Below are 20500 nucleotides of genomic sequence, written 5' to 3'. Positions count from 1 at the left end.
CCAACCAGTGTTAATCAGTAATAGGACAGTATGTCATTATCCCCAGCTAGTATGTTGATCAGTAATAGGACAGTATGACATTATCCCCAGCTAGTATGTTGATCAGTGATAGGACAGTATGCCATTATCCCCAGCTAGTATGTTGATCAGTAATAGGACAGTATGCCATTATCCCCAGCTAGTATGTTGATCAGTAATAGGACAGTATGACATTATCCCCAGCTAGTATGTTGATCGGTAATAGGACAGTATGCCATTATCCCCAGCTAGTATGTTGATCAGTAATAGGACACTATGTCATTATCCCCAGCTAGTATGTTGATCAGTAATAGGACAGTATGTCATTATCTCCAGCCAGATGTTGATCAGTAATAGGACAGTATGTCATTATCTCCAGCTAGTATGTTGATCAGTAATAGGACAGTATGCCATTATCCCCAGCTAGTATGTTGATCAGTAATAGGACAGTATGCCATTATCCCCAGCTAGTATGTTGATCAGTAACAGGACAGTATGCCATTATCCCCAGCTAGTATGTTGATCAGTAACAGGACAGTATGCCATTATCCCCAGCTAGTATGTTGATCAGTAATAGGACAGTATGACATTATCCCCAGCTAGTATGTTGATCAGTAACAGGACAGTATGCATGCCATTATCCCCAGCTAGTATGTTGATCAGTAATAGGACAGTATGCCATTATCCCCAGCTAGTATGTTGATCAGTAATAGGACAGTATGCCATTATCCCCAGCTAGTATGTTGATCAGTAACAGGACAGTATGCCATTATCCCCAGCTAGTATGTTGATCAGTAACAGGACAGTATGCCATTATCCCCAGCTAGTATGTTGATCAGTAACAGGACAGTATGACATTATCCCCCGCTAGTATGTTGATCAGTAACAGGACAGTATGACATTATCCCCCGCTAGTATGTTGATCAGTAATAGGACAGTATGTCATTATCTCCAGCCAGATGTTGATCAGTAACAGGACAGTATGCCATTATCCCCTGCTAGTATGTTGATCAGTAACAGGACAGTATGACATTATTCCCCGCTAGTATGTTGATCAGTAATAGGACAGTATGTCATTATCTCCAGCCAGATGTTGATCAGTAATAGGACAGTATGCCATTATCCCCCGCTAGTATGTTGATCAGTAATAGGACAGTATGTCATTATCTCCAGCCAGATGTTGATCAGTAATAGGACAGTATGCCATTATCCCCAGCTAGTATGTTGATCAGTAATAGGACAGTATGCCATTATCCCCAGCTAGTTGTTGATCAGTAATAGGACAGTATGCCATTATTCCCAGCTAGTATGTTGATCAGTAATAGGACAGCATGTCATTATCTCCAGACAGTGTTGGTCAGTAATAGGACACTATGTCATTATCCCCAGTTAGTATGTTGATCAGTAATAGGACAGTATGCCATTATCCCCAGCTAGTATGTTGATCAGTAATAGGACAGTATGCCATTATCCCCAGCTAGTATGTTGATCAGTAATAGGACAGTATGCCATTATCCCCAGCTAGTATGTCGATCAGTAATAGGACAGTATGCCATTATCCCCAGCTAGTATGTTGATCAGTAATTGGCGACAGGTTTTTAATGTGAACATTATTTACATAAAGAACATATGTGCTTTTTCCCACCAATGGTGTGTTTCCACCAAACAGACTTGTTGTAGATAAAATATCATCCGTGTGTGACGATGCAGTGTGCACAAAATGTCATTGTTGGTTTAAGTTTTCATGTACTGAATAAAAATCTAGTGTTTTAACTGTACAGAAAATGTTGTCACAAAAAAACTGTTGTTTTAAAAGTAGAAAAAACAAATGTGCCTACTCTGGTCTTGTTTATGTGCGATCTAGCCAACAGCTCGCAGATACAGTGTGGGTACGCTAGCCTGCTTGAAGTGATTGTGGCCAAGACGGAGATTATTTTTATTTGTCAAAACGGCAGTAAAGCATCGATCATCATGTCACCAGAATAAGACACCGTACACTTTCACCACCGTGTGAAGTTCATCATCACTTATTTCACCTGCAGCCTAGTCAACTGTACAGTTTCCCCGAGTCGTAGTGGGAGGACCACACACACACGCACGCACACAAACACGCACACACACACCATATCATCTCCTGACTAGAGGTCGACCGATTATGATTTTTCAACGCCGATACCGATTATTGCAGGACCAAAAAAGCAGATACCGATTAAAAATCGGACGATTTTTATATATATATATATATATATATTTGTAATAATGACAATTACAACAATACTGAATGAACACTTATTTTAAGTTAATATAATACATAAATAAAAATCAATTTAGCCTCAAATAAATAATGAAACATGTTCAATTTGGTTTAAATAATGCAAAAACAGTATTGGAGAAGTAAAAGTGCAATATGTGCCATGTAAGAAAGCTAACGTTTAAGTTCCTTGCTCAGAACATGAGAACATATGAAAGCTGGTGGTTCCTTTTAACATGAGTCTTCAATATTCCCAGGTATTTTAGGTTGCAGTTATTCTCTCTATACCATTTGCATTTCATATACCTTTGACTATTGGATGTTCTTATAGGCACTATAGTATTTCCAGCCTAATCTTGGGAGTTGATAGGCTTGAAGTCATAAACAATAACTGTGCTTCAAGCACAGCGCTAAGAGCTGCTGGCAAACGCAGTAAAGTGCTGTTTGAATGAATGCTTACCAGCATGCTGCTGCCTACCACCGCTCAGTCAGACTACTATATCAAATATCAAATCATAGACTTCATTATAATAAACACAGAGAAATATGAGCCTTAGGTCATTAATATGGTCAATATGGTCAAATCATTTCGAAAACAAAACGTTTATTCTTTCAGTGAAATACAGAACCATTCCATATTTTGTCGAACGGGTGGCGTCCATCAGTCTAAATATTGTTGTTACATTGGGTGGCAACCCTAAGTCTAAATATTGTTGTTACATTGGGTGGCAACCCTAAGTCTAAATATTGTTGTTACATTGGGTGGCGTCCATCAGTCTAAATATTGTTGTTACATTGGGTGGCATCCCTAAGTCTAAATATTGTTGTTACATTGCACAACCTTCAATGTTATGTCATAATTATGTAAAAGTCTGGCAAATTAATTACGGTCTTTGTTAGGAAGAAACAGTTCTCAACGAGCCAGGCGGCCCAAACTGCTGCATATACCCTGACTCTGCTTGCACTGAACGCAAGAGAAGTGACAATTTCCCTAGTTAATATTGCCTGCTAACATGCATTTAATTTATCTAAATATGTAGGTTTAAAAATATATACTTCTGTATATTGATTTTAAGAAAGGCATTGATGTTTATGGCTAGTGTCACGTTCTGACCTTGATTTCCTTTGTTTTGTCTTTATTTAGTATGGTCAGGGCGTGAGTTGGGGTGGGCAGTCTGTGTGTGATTTTCTATGTTGGGGTTTTGAGTTCAGCCTAGTACGGTTCTCAGAGGCAGGTGTCGTTAGTTGTCTCTGATTGAGAATCATACTTAGGTAGCCTGGGTTTCACTTTTGAGTTGTGGGTGTTTGTTGCCACACGGTTCTGTTTCGGTTTCGTTCGTTTCACGTTTATTGTTTTGTAGTGTTCAGTTTATGTCTGTAAATAAACGTTATGGACACTTACCACGCTGCGCATTGGTCCTCCGATCCTTCTCGCTACTCCTCCTCAGAAGAGGAGGAAGAATGCCTTTACAGCTAGGTACATTTGTGCAACGAATGTGCTTTTTTCGTGAATGCGCTTTTGTTAAATCATCGTTTGGCGAAGTTGAAGTAGGCTGTGATTCGATGATAAATTAACAGGCACCGCATTGATTATATGCAACGCAGGACAAGCTAGTTAAACTAGTAATATCATCAACCATGTGTAGTTCACTAGTGATTATGTTAAGATTGATGGTTTATTATAAGATAAGCTTAATGCTAGCTAGCAACCTACCTTGGCTCCTTGCTGCACTCACGTAACAGGTGGTCAGCCTACCATGCAATCGGAGTCCAAAAAAGGCCTATTACCGATTGATATGAAAACTTGAAAAATCGGCCCTAATCGGTCGACCTCTAGTTTCTTGGGCTATATCTGCGGTATACCGGTCATCATGAGCCTTGATGAATATGATATGAACATTTGAAAAACAGCCCTAATTAAAATCGTCCATGCCGATCAGATCGGTCGACCTCTACTCCCGACTCCAAGTTTACGTCAGTATGATGGTTATTATCTCCTTATTTGGGCATAAAGGCGTTTCCACCACCATTTCTCACATAATGAATTTTACCGACACAAAAAAAAGATCCCACGATGTCGAACAAACAAATGATCTGTCAGCATTTCTAAAATTGTACCGACACTTCCTGTTTCCATCACAGATGTGGTGAGATGTTTTTTTTTTTTTAAATACGGTATGACTTTACTGCATACAAACTGAATGGGACCTTTAAACTCCGAGGTAAGTTTATTTATTCATTGTAATTAGTGGACACAGAAGAGTTTAATTATAAACAAAACAAATAAGAAATAACAACAACAACAACAACAAAATCACAGCACAGCATGAATGAAAACATAAAAACAGTGGTGCCGAGGCATAAAGTGAAAGATCATTGACATAATTAAAACCACACAACAGCAATAGTTAAGGGGACTTCATAGACCGAGCAAAGCTAGCCTGCGCCAAAGCTAGCCTGCGCCAAAGCTAGCCTGCTCCAAAGCTATCCTGCTCCAAAGCTAGCCTGCGCCAAAGCTAGCCTGCTCCAAAGCTAGCCTGCTCCAAAGCTAGCCTGCTCCAAAGCTAGCCTGCGCCAAAGCTAGCCTGCGCCAAAGCTAGCCTGCTCCAAAGCAACCCCTATGGAAGAATGGTGTCACGCCCTGACCTTAGTTCCTTTTTTATGGCTCTGTTTTAGTTTGGTCAGGGCGTGAGTTGGGGTGGGCATTCTATGTTTTGTATTCTACGTTTTGAATTTTCTGTTTAGTGTTTTTGTTGCACCTTGCAGCACTGTTCGTTTGTCGGTCTGTTTTGTTCCAGTATACCACGCTGCTCTTTGGTCCTCTTCTCCTTCTCCCAACGACAATCGTGACACATGGTGCCATCTGAATTCTAGCAAAAAATGTTTTACAACAGGAAAATAGACATTTTAGTGTTTGTTATTGGACTACTAGTGCAGGTAGTCCCTCCCGGTTTTAAATCAGTTTTCTACTGTTTGGTGCCTAATGAACACATCCCAGGTCATCACAGTACGATACAAGGCTGCAGTCATTCCCAGAAAAAGTAGTGGTGTCAGGGGTAATAAACATTCAGGTCGTTCATGTTACCAGTCATGGTGGTCCATAATAGCATATCAATATAGCATGCTAATCTATCATTCATTATCACGGAAGCAGTGCAGACTAATTTGTAACGCTCTTCATTTGATTGATGGGTTGTTTTTTAAATTCAGTGCAAAACAGACACTATTTTACGTGAAATGGGTTATGAATTAAATTAATCTGGTCTGACTCCAGACAGTGGGTTATGAATTAAATTAATCTGGTCTGACTCCAGACAGTGGGTTATTAATGAAGTTAATCTGGTCTGACTCCAGACAGTGGGTTATTAATGATGTTAATCTGGTCTGACGCCAGACAGTGGGTTATTAATGAAGTTAATCTGGTCTGACTCCAGACAGTGGGTTATTAATGAAGTTAATCTGGTCTGACTCCAGACAGTGGGTTATTAATGAAGTTAATCTGGTCTGACTCCAGACAGTGGGTTATTAATGATGTTAATCTGGTCTGACTCCAGACAGTGGGTTATTAATGAAGTTAATCTGGTCTGATTCCAGACAGTGGGTTATTAATGAAGTTAATCTGGTCTGACTCCAGACAGTGGGTTATTAATGATGTTAATCTGGTCTGACTCCAGACAGTGGGTTATTAATGAAGTTAATCTGGTCTGACTCCAGACAGTGGGTTATTAATGATGTTAATCTGGTCTGACTCCAGACAGTGGGTTATTAATGATGTTAATCTGGTCTGACTCCAGACAGTGGGTTATTAATGAAGTTAATCTGGTCTGACTCCAGACAGTGGGTTATTAATGATATTAATCTGGTCTGACTCCAGACAGTGGGTTATTAATGATGTTAATCTGGTCTAACTCCAGACAGTGGGTTATGAATGATGTTAATCTGGTCTGACTCCAGACAGTGGGTTATTAATGATGTTAATCTGGGCTAACTCCAGACAGTGGGTTATTAATGATATTAATCTGGTCTGACTCCAGACAGTGGGTTATTAATGATGTTAATCTGGTCTGACTCCAGACAGTGGGTTATTAATGATGTTAATCTGGTCTGACTCCAGACAGTGGGTTATTAATGAAGTTAATCTGGTCTGACTCCAGACAGTGGGTTATTAATGATATTAATCTGGTCTGACTCCAGACAGTGGGTTATTAATGATGTTAATCTGGTCTAACTCCAGACAGTGGGTTATGAATGATGTTAATCTGGTCTGACTCCAGACAGTGGGTTATTAATGATGTTAATCTGGGCTAACTCCAGACAGTGGGTTATTAATGATGTTAATCTGGTCTGACTCCAGACAGTGGGTTATTAATGATGTTAATCTGGGCTAACTCCAGACAGTGGGTTATTAATGATGTTAATCTGGGCTAACTCCAGACAGTGGCTCCTACCCACACTACTATTACCCTGTAGACCAGGCCTGCTGCCGGCCGTGGTAAATTGTGTGATCTGCTTGATACGAGTTGTTTGGAGTGAACTGCAGCGCACCGTGGCTACCTGCCAACCACCCTGATCACACGTACATTTTTACGGGTAGGTACCTGTCCTGTCCACCAATTCCGAGAGATAGGTGAGCTGGGCTTCAAGAGAAGGGGAGGTGGCATCTGAAAACTATCTACAGACCAACCAACAAGTCATTCTACAATAAAGGCACTGAAACAAGTCACTACTCAGTACTCAAGGCATTAGGCACAGAAACAAGTCACTCCTCAGTACTCAAAGCATTAGGCACTGAAACAAGTCACTACTCAGTACTAAAAGCATTAGGCACTGAAACAAGTCACTACTCAGTACTAAAAGCATTAGGCACTGAAACAAGTCACTACTCAGTACTCAAAGCATTAGGCACAGAAACAAGTCACTACTGACACTGTGTTAGGGAGTCTAGCTCTAATGAATCAGTCTGAACAGACACTGTGTTAGTGAGTCTAGCTCTAATGAATCAGTCTGAACAGACACTGTGTTAGTGAGTCTAGCTCTAATGAATCAGTCTGAACAGACACTGTGTTAGTGAGTCTAGCTCTAATGAATCAGTCTGAACAGACACTGTGTTAGTGAGTCTAGCTCTAATGAATCAGTCTGAACAGACACTGTGTTAGTGAGTCTAGCTCTAATGAATCAGTCTGAACAGACACTGTGTTAGGGAGTCTAGCTGTAGGTCTCTGCAGGTCTCTCCAGACAGTGGTTATGTATGTGCCATTCACAGCTTCACAGCTCAGATACTGGTTATTGAGCTACATGCTTTTCAGAACTCCGAAATTCCTCATAAATCTCAGTAGGAGGATGCCTTCCCTAGTTAATCCTTCCTGATATCAGAAATTCCTTGAAACATGATTAATAAAAAACCTTGGAAATGTAGGGAACGTTTCATGAATTTTGCAACCCTAGCCTAATTTTGCAACCCTAGCCTATCATCATTAGCATTATAGCATTACTACCACTGTTCCCTAGCCTGTCATCATTAGCATTACTACCACTGTTCCCTAGCCTATCATCATTAGCAATATAGCATTACTACCACTGTTCCCTAGCCTATCATTAGCATTATAGCATTACTACCACTGATCCATAGCCTATCACTAGCATTATAGCATTACTACCACTGATCCCTAACCTATCATCGTTAGCATTACTTCCACAGAGAGAACATTATCTAGTTATGCAGCACACCACCAGGCTCCCAAATGGTCCCTTAAGCTATTCCTTTTATAGTGCACTACTACTGGTTAGGGTAAGGCCTCTGGTTAATAGTAGTGCACTACATTAGGGAATAGGGTGCAATTTGTGGATTCACAGGTCAGCCAGGGTAATGAGAGTACAGTGCAGTCAATTTGAAGCTTACAGGTGAACAAAACAAACCTCAAATGATTTAATTAAAAATCTAAAAACAAAAACAGTAAATCATATATTAAAGACATTTCTGTGAAGATTCGTCCAGCGTTTGTCTGATTATTAAATCGTTGCTATATAATAATATAAAAGACGGCAGAAATAAAAAGCTGTATAGTCCTGACTGGGGATCCTTAAGGAACCAACGGGATCACAGCTGTATAGTCCTGACTGGGGATCCTTAAGGAACCAACGGGATCACAGCTGTATAGTCCTGACTGGGGATCCTTAAGGAACCAACGGGATCACAGCTGTATAGTCCTGACTGGGGATCCTTAAGGAACCAACGGGATCAGACACAGCTGTATAGGCCTGACTGGGGATCCTTAAGGAACCAACGGGCTCAGACACAGCTGTATAGTCCTGACTGGGGATCCTTAAGGAACCAACGGGATCACAGCTGTATAGTCCTGACTGGGGATCCTTAAGGAACCAACGGGATCAGACACAGCTGTATGGTCCTGACTGGGGATCCTTAAGGAACCAACGGGATCAGACACAGCTGTATAGTCCTGACTGGGGATCCTTAAGGAACCAACGGGATCAGACACAGCTGTATAGTCCTGACTGGGGATCCTTAAGGAACCAACGGGCTCAGAGCTGTATAGTCCTGACTGGGGATCCTTAAGGAACCAACGGGATCACAGCTGTATAGTCCTGACTGGGGATCCTTAAGGAACCAACGGGATCACAGCTGTATAGTCCTGACTGGGGATCCTTAAGGAACCAACGGGATCACAGCTGTATAGTCCTGACTGGGGATCCTTAAGGAACCAACGGGATCAGACACAGCTGTATAGGCCTGACTGGGGATCCTTAAGGAACCAACGGGCTCAGACACAGCTGTATAGTCCTGACTGGGGATCCTTAAGGAACCAACGGGATCACAGCTGTATAGTCCTGACTGGGGATCCTTAAGGAACCAACGGGATCAGACACAGCTGTATGGTCCTGACTGGGGATCCTTAAGGAACCAACGGGATCAGACACAGCTGTATAGTCCTGACTGGGGATCCTTAAGGAACCAACGGGATCAGACACAGCTGTATAGTCCTGACTGGGGATCCTTAAGGAACCAACGGGCTCAGAGCTGTATAGTCCTGACTGGGGATCCTTAAGGAACCAACGGGATCAGACACAGCTGTATAGTCCTGACTGGGGATCCTTAAGGAACCAACGGGATCACAGCTGTATAGTCCTGACTGGGGATCCTTAAGGAACCAACGGGATCAGACACAGCTGTATAGTCCTGACTGGGGATCCTTAAGGAACCAACGGGATCCGTAAGGAACCAACGGGCTCAGACACAGCTGTGTAGTCCTGACTGGGGATCCTTAAGGAACCAACGGGCTCAGACACAGCTGTATAGTCCTGACTGGGGATCCTTAAGGAACCAACGGGATCACAGCTGTATAGTCCTGACTGGGGATCCTTAAGGAACCAACGGGATCAGACACAGCTGTATAGTCCTGACTGGGGATCCTTAAGGAACCAACGGGATCACAGCTGTATAGTCCTGACTGGGGATCCTTAAGGAACCAATGGGATCACAGCTGTATAGTCCTGACTGGGGATCCTTAAGGAACCAACGGGATCAGACACAGCTGTATAGTCCTGACTGGGGATCCTTAAGGAACCAACAGGCTCAGACACAGCTGTATAGTCCTGACTAGGGATCCTTAAGGAACCAACGGGATCAGACACAGCTGTATAGTCCTGACTGGGGATCCTTAAGGAACCAACGGGCTCAGACACAGCTGTATAGTCCTGACTGGGGATCCTTAAGGAACCAACGGGATCCGTAAGGAACCAACGGGATCCGTAAGGAACCAACGGGATCCGTAAGGAACCAACGGGCTCAGACACAGCTGTAGAGTCCTGACTGGGGATCCTTAAGGAACCAACGGGCTCAGACACAGCTGTATATTCCTGACTGGGGATCCTTAAGGAACCAACGGGATCACAGCTGTATAGTCCTGACTGGGGATCCTTAAGGAACCAACGGGCTGACACAGCTGTATAGTCCTGACTGGGGATCCTTAAGGAACCAACGGGCTCAGACACAGCTGTATAGTCCTGACTGGGGATCCTTAAGGAACTAACAGGCTCAGACACAGAAGTGTGCAAGACAAGTAAGTGCACACTTTGGAGGCAGCCTCTACTCAGTATAGACCCTAGAGCCTGGCCACGCAGCTGTGTCTCGGTCTAGAGCCTGGCCACGCAGCTGTGTCTCGGTCTAGAGCCTGGCCACGCAGCTGTGTGTCAGTCTAGAGCCTGGCCACGCAGCTGTGTCTTGGTCTAGAGCCTGGTCACGCAGCTGTGTCTCGGTCTAGAGCCTGGCCATGCAGCTGTGTGTCAGTCTAGAGCCTGGCCACGCAGCTGTGTCTCAGACAGACAGGACCAAAGCAGTCTTTTAGAAGGGGGTTTGGGGTCGGGGGTCAGGGGGAAGCAGGTGGTACTGGTGATGCCGTTAAATGCTCTGACAACATTGCATCTTTGGTTTATTCTCCGTCGGCTGCACCTGGATGTTGACCACGTTGTTGCTAGGTGACATGTTGTTGTCTTGCCGGTCTGACATCTGTTTCTGAGAGACAATGCGATAGATTTCTGCAGGGAGGGAGGGGGGATGTGGAAGACAGGAGGCAGAGCGAGGAAGAGAAGAGACAGACGGGGGTGAGAGAGGGACAGGAGGGAGAGAGAGAGGGACAAGAGGGAGATTACCATGTTATACTGCAGTACTTTACTCCCAGCTTAAACAGGAAATGATCTAGTACAATCACCAGATCGGATCACGTTCCCTATGAAACATTGGTTTGACTAGACTCTGTGTGTTAGTACAGGCATGGCAGGAGCCACAGGAAGAGAGTTGATCCACGGCAGAGCAGTGGACCTCATCTGGACCCCGGAACTCAGCTGTGATTAGGTATTCAGGAAGCTCATCTGGCCCCCGGCCCTCAGCTGTGATTAGGTATTCAGGAAGCTCATCTGGCCGCTAATCACAGCTGAGGACCAGGTATTCGGGAAGCTCATCTGGCCCCCGGAACTCAGCTGTGATTAGGTATTCAGGAAGCTCATCTGGCCCCCTGCCCTTAGCTGTGATTAGGTATTCAGGAAGCTCATCTGGCCCCCTGTCCTTAGCTGTGATTAGGTATTCAGGAAGCTCATCTTGCCCCCGGGCCTCAGCTGTGATTAGGTATTCAGGAAGCTCATCTGGCCCCCGGCCCTCAGATGTGATTAGGTATTCAGGAAGCTCACCTGGCCCCCGGCCCTCAGATGTGATTAGGTATTCAGGAAGCTCATCTGGCCCCCGGCCCTCAGCTGTGATTAGGTATTCAGGAAGCTCATCTGGCCCCCGGAACTCAGCTGTGATTAGGTATTCAGGAAGCTCATCTGGCCCCCTGCCCTTAGCTGTGATTAGGTATTCAGGAAGCTCATCTTGCCCCGGGCCTCAGCTGTGATTAGGTATTCAGGAAGCTCATCTGGGCCCCGGCCCTCAGATGTGATTAGGTATTCAGGAAGCTCACCTGGCCCCCGGCCCTCAGATGTGATTAGGTATTCAGGAAGCTCATCTGGCCCCCAGCCCTCAGCTGTGATTAGGTATTCAGGAAGCTCATCTGGCCCCCGGAACTCAGCTGTGATTAGGTATTCAGGAAGCTCATCTGGCCCCCGGAACTCAGCTATGATTAGGTATTCAGGAAGCTCATCTGGCCCCCGGCTGTGATTAGGTATTCAGGAAGCTCATCTGGCCCCCGGAACTCAGCTGTGATTAGGTATTCAGGAAGCTCATCTGGCCCCCGGAACTCAGCTGTGATTAGGTATTCAGGAAGCTCATCTGGCCCCCGGAACTCAGCTGTGATTAGGTATTCAGGAAGCTCATCTGGCCCCCGGAACTCAGCTGTGATTAGGTATTCAGGAAGCTCATCTGGCCCCCGGAACTCAGATGTGATTAGGTATTCAGGAAGCTCATCTGGCCCCCGGCTGTGATTAGGTATTCAGGAAGCTCATCTGGCCCCCGGCTGTGATTAGGTATTCAGGAAGCTCATCTGGCCCCCGGCTGTGATTAGGTATTCAGGAAGCTCATCTGGCCCCAGGCCCTCAGCTGTGATTAGGTATTCAGGAAGCTCATCTGGCCCCCGGCTGTGATTAGGTATTCAGGAAGCTCATCTGGCCCCCGGCTGTGATTAGGTATTCAGGAAGCTCATCTGGCCCCCGGCTGTGATTAGGTATTCAGGAAGCTCATCTGGCCCCCGGCTGTGATTAGGTATTCAGGAAGCTCATCTGGCCCCCGGCTGTGATTAGGTATTCAGGAAGCTCATCTGGCCCCCGGAACTCAGCTGTGATTAGGTATTCAGGAAGCTCATCTGGCCCCCGGCCCTCAGCTGTGATTAGGTATTCAGGAATCTCATCTGGCCCCCGGAACTCAGCTATGATTAGGTATTCAGGAAGCTCATCTGGCCCCCGGAACTCAGCTGTGATTGGGTATTCAGGAAGCTCATCTGGCCCCTGGCGCAGCAGAGATGATCACCCTAACACACAACCACTGGTCTCTTCTCTCATTCTCTGGCCTGTGCTAAACCCTGTGCCATAATACAATATAGTCCATTTAAAATATAATGACTTTATTAAACCTTATAGAAAATAGACAATGCACAGACAGAGGACTACTCACCAGTCAGAATGGTCTGGAAGGATGTCTCCACGTTAGTAGAGTCCAGGGCTGAGGTCTCCAGGAAAGACAAACCGTTCTTCTCTGAGGGACAGAGGGAAATGGTAAACCATGTCAATCACTACTGTGTTAACGTCTCCCCGCGACGTCGCAGAGACGTCTCCCCGCGACGTCGCAGAGAGACGTCTCCCCGCGACGTCGCAGAGAGACGTCGCAGAGAGACGTCTCCCCGCGACGTCGCAGAGAGACGTCTCCCCGCGACGTCGCAGAGAGACGTCTCCCCGCGACGTCGCAGAGAGACGTCTCCCCGACACGTCGCAGAGAGACGTCTCCCCGACACATCGCAGAGAGACGTCTCCCCGACACATCGCAGAGAGACGTCTCCCCGACACATCGCAGAGAGACGTCTCCCCGACACATCGCAGAGAGACGTCTCCCTGACACATCGCAGAGACGTCTCCCCGCGACATTACAGTAAGTGAATAAGCAAACTCTGATCACCGACAGCCACTCATGAGTCAGGAAAAGATGAACACCACTACTCTTAGACCTCCTTATGTGGGAGTAGGGAGGCATGGTTGGTACTAGCCTGATACCAGACCTGCACAAATACATCTGAAACCAGACCAGGTTGGATCTGAAACCAGACCAGGTTGGATCTGAAACCAGACCAGGTTGGATCTGTCCTGACCTGAACAAATACATCTGAAACCAGACCAGGTTGGTTCTGAAACCAGACCAGGTTGGATCTGAAACCAGACCAGGTTGGATCTGAAACCAGACCAGGTTGGATCTGAAACCAGACCAGGTTGGATCTGAAACCAGACCAGGTTGGTTCTGAAACCAGACCAGGTTGGATCTGAAACCAGACCAGGTTGGATCTGAAACCAGACCAGGTTGGATCTGAAACCAGACCAGGTTGGATCTGTCCTGACCTGAACAAATACATCTGAAACCAGACCAGGTTGGATCTGAAACCAGACCAGGTTGGATCTGAAACCAGACCAGGTTGGATCTGAAACCAGACCAGGTTGGATCTGTCCTGACCTGAACAAATACATCTGAAACCAGACCAGGTTGGTTCTGAAACCAGACCAGGTTGGTTCTGTACTGACCTGCAAACGCCCGTGCCCCATCGGTGGGCACAGCCCTGAGGTGGCGCAGGTCACTCTTGTTGCCAACCAACATAATAACGATGTTGCTGTCAGCATGGTCTCTCAGCTCCTTCAGCCAACGCTCCACGCTTTCATAGGTCAGGTGCTTGGCGATGTCATAGACCAGAAGAGCACCCACGGCACCACGGTAATACCTGTGGACCAGAGAAGACAGTTAAAATCAAATTTGATTGGTCACATAAATATATCTAGCAGATAGGAGCAAACAGACGTGACAACCACCAACACTATCAGAATAGAGCCATAAGGGAGTCAAGACATCTACCACCCCACTACCACTATCAGAATAGAGCCATAAGGGAGAATAGACATCTACTACTATCAGATTACAGCCACAAGGGAGACCAGACATCTACCACCATCAGATTAGATCTATAAGGGAGACTAGACATTAGCACCACACTACCACTATCAGATTAGAGCCATAGAGGAGACTAGGCATCTACAACAACACTACCACTATCAGATTACAGCCGTAAGGGAGACTAGACATCTATCACTGTCAGAAGAGCCATAAGGGATCCTAGGTATTGACCACCCCACTATCACTATCAGATTAGAGCCATAAGGGAGCCTAGACATCTACCACTACCAGATTAGAGAGATAAAGGGAGACTAGAAATCTAACACACCACTACCACTATCAGATTAGAGCCAGAAGGGAGTTTAGACATCTACCACCCCACTGCCACTATTAGATTAGAGCCATAAGGGAAGCTAGGCATCTACCACTACCAGATTAGAGCCATAAGGGAGCCTAGACATCAACCACCGCACTCCACTTCCACTATCAGATTAGATCCATAAGGGAGACTAGGCATCTACCACCCCAATACCACTATCAAATTGGAGCCATAAGGGAGACTAGACATCTACCACCCCACTAACACTATCAGATTAGATCGGCAAGGGAGACTAGACATCTACCACTATCAGATTAGAGCCGTAAGGGAGCCTAGACATCAACCACCGCACTCCACTTCCACTATCAGATTAGATCCATAAGGGAGCCTAGACATCAACCACCGCACTCCACTTCCACTATCAGATTAGATCCATAAGGGAGACTAGGCATCTTCCACCCAACTACCAATGTCAGATCAGAGCCATAAGGGAAACTAGGCCTCTACCACCCCACTTCCACTATCAGATTCGTGCCGGAAGCGAGACTAGACATCTACCACTATCAGATTAGAGCCATAAGGGAGTCTAGACATCTACCACTATAGGATTAGAGCAATAAGGGAGCCTAGGCATCTACCACTATCAGATTAGAGCCATGAAGGAGACTAGACATCTACCACCCCACGGACACTATCAGATTAGAGCCATAAGGGAGACTAGGCATCTACCACTATCAGATTAGAGCCATAAGGGAGACTAGGCATCTACCAATATCAGATTAGAGCCATAAGGGAGACTAGGCATCTACCAATCCACTATCACTATCAGATTAGAGCCATAAGGGAGACTAGGCATCTACCAATCCACTATCACTATCAGATTAGAGCCATAAGGGAGACTAGGCAACTACCAACCCACTACCAATGTCAGATCAGAGCCATAAGGGAGACTAGGCATCTACCACTATCAGATTAGAGCCATAAAGGAGACTAGGCATCTTCCACCCCACTACCAATGTCAGATCCGAGTCATAAAGTAGACTAGGCATCTACCACCCCACAACCACTTTCAGATTAGAGCCATAAGAAAGACTAGACATCTACCACCCCACAACCACTATCAGATTAGAGCCATAAGGGATACTAGGCACCTACCACTATCAGATTAGAGCCATAAAGGAGACTAGGCATCTACCACCCCACTACCAGATTAGAGCCGTAAAGGAGACTAGCATCTACCACTACCAGATGAGATCCATAAGGGAGACTTGGCATCTTCCACCCAACTACCAATGTCAGATCAGAGCCATAAGGGAAACTAGGCCTCTACCACCCCACTTCCACTATCAGATTCGAGCCGGAAGCAAGACTAGACATCTACCACTATCAGATTAGAGCTGTAAGGGAGTCTAGACATCTACCACTATAGGATTAGAGCAATAAGGGAGCCTAGGCATCTACCACTATCAGATTAGAGCCATGAAGGAGACTAGACATCTACCACCCCACGGACACTATCAGATTAGAGCCATAAGGGAGACTATGCATCTACCAATCCACTATCACTATCAGATTAGAGCCATAAGGGAGACTAGGTAACTACCAACCCACTACCAATGTCAGATCAGAGCCATAAAGTAGACTAGGCATCTACCACCCCACTATCACTATCAGATTAGAGCCATAAGGGAGACTGCATCAACCACTATCAGATTAGAGCTATAAGGGAGACTAGGCATCTACCAACCCACTATCACTATCAGATTAGAGCTATAAGGGAGACTAGGCATCTACCACTATCAGATTAGAGCCATAAAGGAGACTAGGCATCTTCCACCCCACTACCAATGTCAGATCCGAGTCATAAAGTAGACTAGGCATCTACCACCCCACAACCACTATCAGATTAGAGCCATAAGGGATACTAGGCATCTACCACCCCACTATTTCTACCAGATTAGAGCCATAAGGGAGACTAGGCATCAACCACCCCACTATCAAAGTAGAGCCGTAAGGGAGACTAGACATCTACCACTATCAGATTAGAGCCATAAGGGAGACTAGGCATCTACCACCCCAATACCACTATCAAATTGGAGCCATAAGGGAGACTAGACATCTACCACCCCACTACCAATATCAGATTAGAGCCATAAAGGAGACACGGCATCTACCAACCCACTACCAATGTCAGATCAGAGCCATAAAGTAGACTAGGCATCTACCACCCCACTATCACTATCAGATTAGAGCCATAAGGGAGACTGCATCAACCACTATCAGATTAGAGCTATAAGGGAGACTAGGCATCTACCAACCCACTATCACTATCAGATTAGAGCTATAAGGGAGACTAGGCATCTACCACTATCAGATTAGAGCCATAAAGGAGACTAGGCATCTTCCACCCCACTACCAATGTCAGATCCGAGTCATAAAGTAGACTAGGCATCTACCACCCCACAACCACTATCAGATTAGAGCCATAAGGGATACTAGGCATCTACCACCCCACTATTTCTACCAGATTAGAGCCATAAGGGAGACTAGGCATCAACCACCCCACTATCAAAGTAGAGCCGTAAGGGAGACTAGACAACTACCACTATCAGATTAGAGCCATAAGGGAGACTAGGCATCTACCACCCCAATACCCCTATCAAATTGGAGCCATAAGGGAGACTAGACATCTACCACCCCACTACCAATATCAGATTAGAGCCATAAGGGAGACACGGCATCTATCACCCCACTACCAATATCAGATTAGAGCCATACGGGAGACTAGACATCTACCACCCCACTAACACTATCAGATTAGAGCCATAAGGGATACTAGGCATCTACCACCCCACTATTTCTACCAGATTAGAGCCATAAGGGAGACTAGGCATCAACCACCCCACTATCAAAGTAGAGCCGTAAGGGAGACTAGACATCTACCACTATCAGATTAGAGCCATAAGGGAGACTAGGCATCTACCACCCCAATACCACTATCAAATTGGAGCCATAAGGGAGACTAGACATCTACCACCCCACTACCAATATCAGATTAGAGCCATAAAGGAGACACGGCATCTATCACCCCACTACCAATATCAGATTAGAGCCATAAGGGAGACTAGGTAACTACCAACCCACTACCAATGTCAGATCAGAGCCATAAAGTAGACTAGGCATCTACCACCCCACTATCACTATCAGATTAGAGCCATAAGGGAGACTGCATCAACCACTATCAGATTAGAGCTATAAGGGAGACTAGGCATCTACCAACCCACTATCACTATCAGATTAGAGCTATAAGGGAGACTAGGCATCTACCACTATCAGATTAGAGCCATAAAGGAGACTAGGCATCTTCCACCCCACTACCAATGTCAGATCCGAGTCATAAAGTAGACTAGGCATCTACCACCCCACAACCACTATCAGATTAGAGCCATAAGGGATACTAGGCATCTACCACCCCACTATTTCTACCAGATTAGAGCCATAAGGGAGACTAGGCATCAACCACCCCACTATCAAAGTAGAGCCGTAAGGGAGACTAGACAACTACCACTATCAGATTAGAGCCATAAGGGAGACTAGGCATCTACCACCCCAATACCACTATCAAATTGGAGCCATAAGGGAGACTAGACATCTACCACCCCACTACCAATATCAGATTAGAGCCATAAGGGAGACACGGCATCTATCACCCCACTACCAATATCAGATTAGAGCCATAAGGGAGACTAGACATCTACCACCCCACTAACACTATCAGATTAGAGCCATAAGGGAGACTAGACATCTACCACCCCACTAACACTATCAGATTAGAGCCATAAGGGAGACTAGACATCTACCACCCCACTAACACTATCAGATTAGAGCCATAAGGGAGACTAGGCATCTATCACCCCACTACCAATATCAGATTAGAGCCATAAGGGAGACTAGACATCTACCACCCCACTAACACTATCAGATTAGAGCCATAAGGGAGACTAGACATCTACCACCCCACTAACACTATCAGATTAGAGCCATAAGGGAGACTAGACATCTACCACCCCACTAACACTATCAGATTAGAGCCATAAGGGAGACTAGGCATCTATCACCCCACTACCAATATCAGATTAGAGCCATAAGGGAGACTAGACATCTACCACCCCACTAACACTATCAGATTAGAGCCATAAGGGAGACTGCATCAACCACTATCAGATTAGAGCTATAAGGGAGACTAGGCATCTACCAACCCACTATCACTATCAGATTAGAGCTATAAGGGAGACTAGGCATCTACCACTATCAGATTAGAGCCATAAAGGAGACTAGGCATCTTCCACCCCACTACCAATGTCAGATCCGAGTCATAAAGTAGACTAGGCATCTACCACCCCACAACCACTATCAGATTAGAGCCATAAGGGATACTAGGCATCTACCACCCCACTATTTCTACCAGATTAGAGCCATAAGGGAGACTAGGCATCAACCACCCCACTATCAAAGTAGAGCCGTAAGGGAGACTAGACATCTACCACTATCAGATTAGAGCCATAAGGGAGACTAGGCATCTACCACCCCAATACCACTATCAAATTGGAGCCATAAGGGAGACTAGACATCTACCACCCCACTACCAATATCAGATTAGAGCCATAAAGGAGACACGGCATCTACCAACCCACTACCAATGTCAGATCAGAGCCATAAAGTAGACTAGGCATCTACCACCCCACTATCACTATCAGATTAGAGCCATAAGGGAGACTGCATCAACCACTATCAGATTAGAGCTATAAGGGAGTCTAGACATCTACCACTATAGGATTAGAGCAATAAGGGAGCCTAGGCATCTACCACTATCAGATTAGAGCCATGAAGGAGACTAGACATCTACCACCCCACGGACACTATCAGATTAGAGCCATAAGGGAGACTATGCATCTACCAATCCACTATCACTATCAGATTAGAGCCATAAGGGAGACTAGGTAACTACCAACCCACTACCAATGTCAGATCAGAGCCATAAAGTAGACTAGGCATCTACCACCCCACTATCACTATCAGATTAGAGCCATAAGGGAGACTGCATCAACCACTATCAGATTAGAGCTATAAGGGAGACTAGGCATCTACCAACCCACTATCACTATCAGATTAGAGCTATAAGGGAGACTAGGCATCTACCACTATCAGATTAGAGCCATAAAGGAGACTAGGCATCTTCCACCCCACTACCAATGTCAGATCCGAGTCATAAAGTAGACTAGGCATCTACCACCCCACAACCACTATCAGATTAGAGCCATAAGGGATACTAGGCATCTACCACCCCACTATTTCTACCAGATTAGAGCCATAAGGGAGACTAGGCATCAACCACCCCACTATCAAAGTAGAGCCGTAAGGGAGACTAGACATCTACCACTATCAGATTAGAGCCATAAGGGAGACTAGGCATCTACCACCCCAATACCACTATCAAATTGGAGCCATAAGGGAGACTAGACATCTACCACCCCACTACCAATATCAGATTAGAGCCATAAAGGAGACACGGCATCTACCAACCCACTACCAATGTCAGATCAGAGCCATAAAGTAGACTAGGCATCTACCACCCCACTATCACTATCAGATTAGAGCCATAAGGGAGACTGCATCAACCACTATCAGATTAGAGCTATAAGGGAGACTAGGCATCTACCAACCCACTATCACTATCAGATTAGAGCTATAAGGGAGACTAGGCATCTACCACTATCAGATTAGAGCCATAAAGGAGACTAGGCATCTTCCACCCCACTAC

General features: G+C 45.5%; 1 protein-coding gene across 1 annotated transcript in view; it reads right to left on the bottom strand.

The window, feature by feature from the left end:
• Positions 1 to 4485: 4485 nt before the first annotated feature.
• Positions 4486 to 20500, bottom strand: part of LOC118945831 (ras-related protein Rab-11A-like) — a 29205-nt gene continuing 13190 nt past the window's right edge. The window contains exons 3-5 of the mRNA XM_036969491.1: positions 13997 to 14190; positions 12885 to 12965; positions 4486 to 10822 (exon numbers count right to left, since the gene is read on the bottom strand). Of these exons, the coding sequence (XP_036825386.1) occupies positions 10686 to 10822; positions 12885 to 12965; positions 13997 to 14190 (412 nt within the window). The 3' untranslated portion in view covers positions 4486 to 10685. The remainder of the gene's footprint in view (positions 10823 to 12884; positions 12966 to 13996; positions 14191 to 20500) is intronic.

This window comes from Oncorhynchus mykiss, chromosome 30 (assembly GCF_013265735.2).
Source record: "Oncorhynchus mykiss isolate Arlee chromosome 30, USDA_OmykA_1.1, whole genome shotgun sequence".
Taxonomy (NCBI): Eukaryota; Metazoa; Chordata; class Actinopteri; order Salmoniformes; family Salmonidae; genus Oncorhynchus; species Oncorhynchus mykiss.
This window is presented reverse-complemented; position numbering and strand designations above follow the sequence as displayed.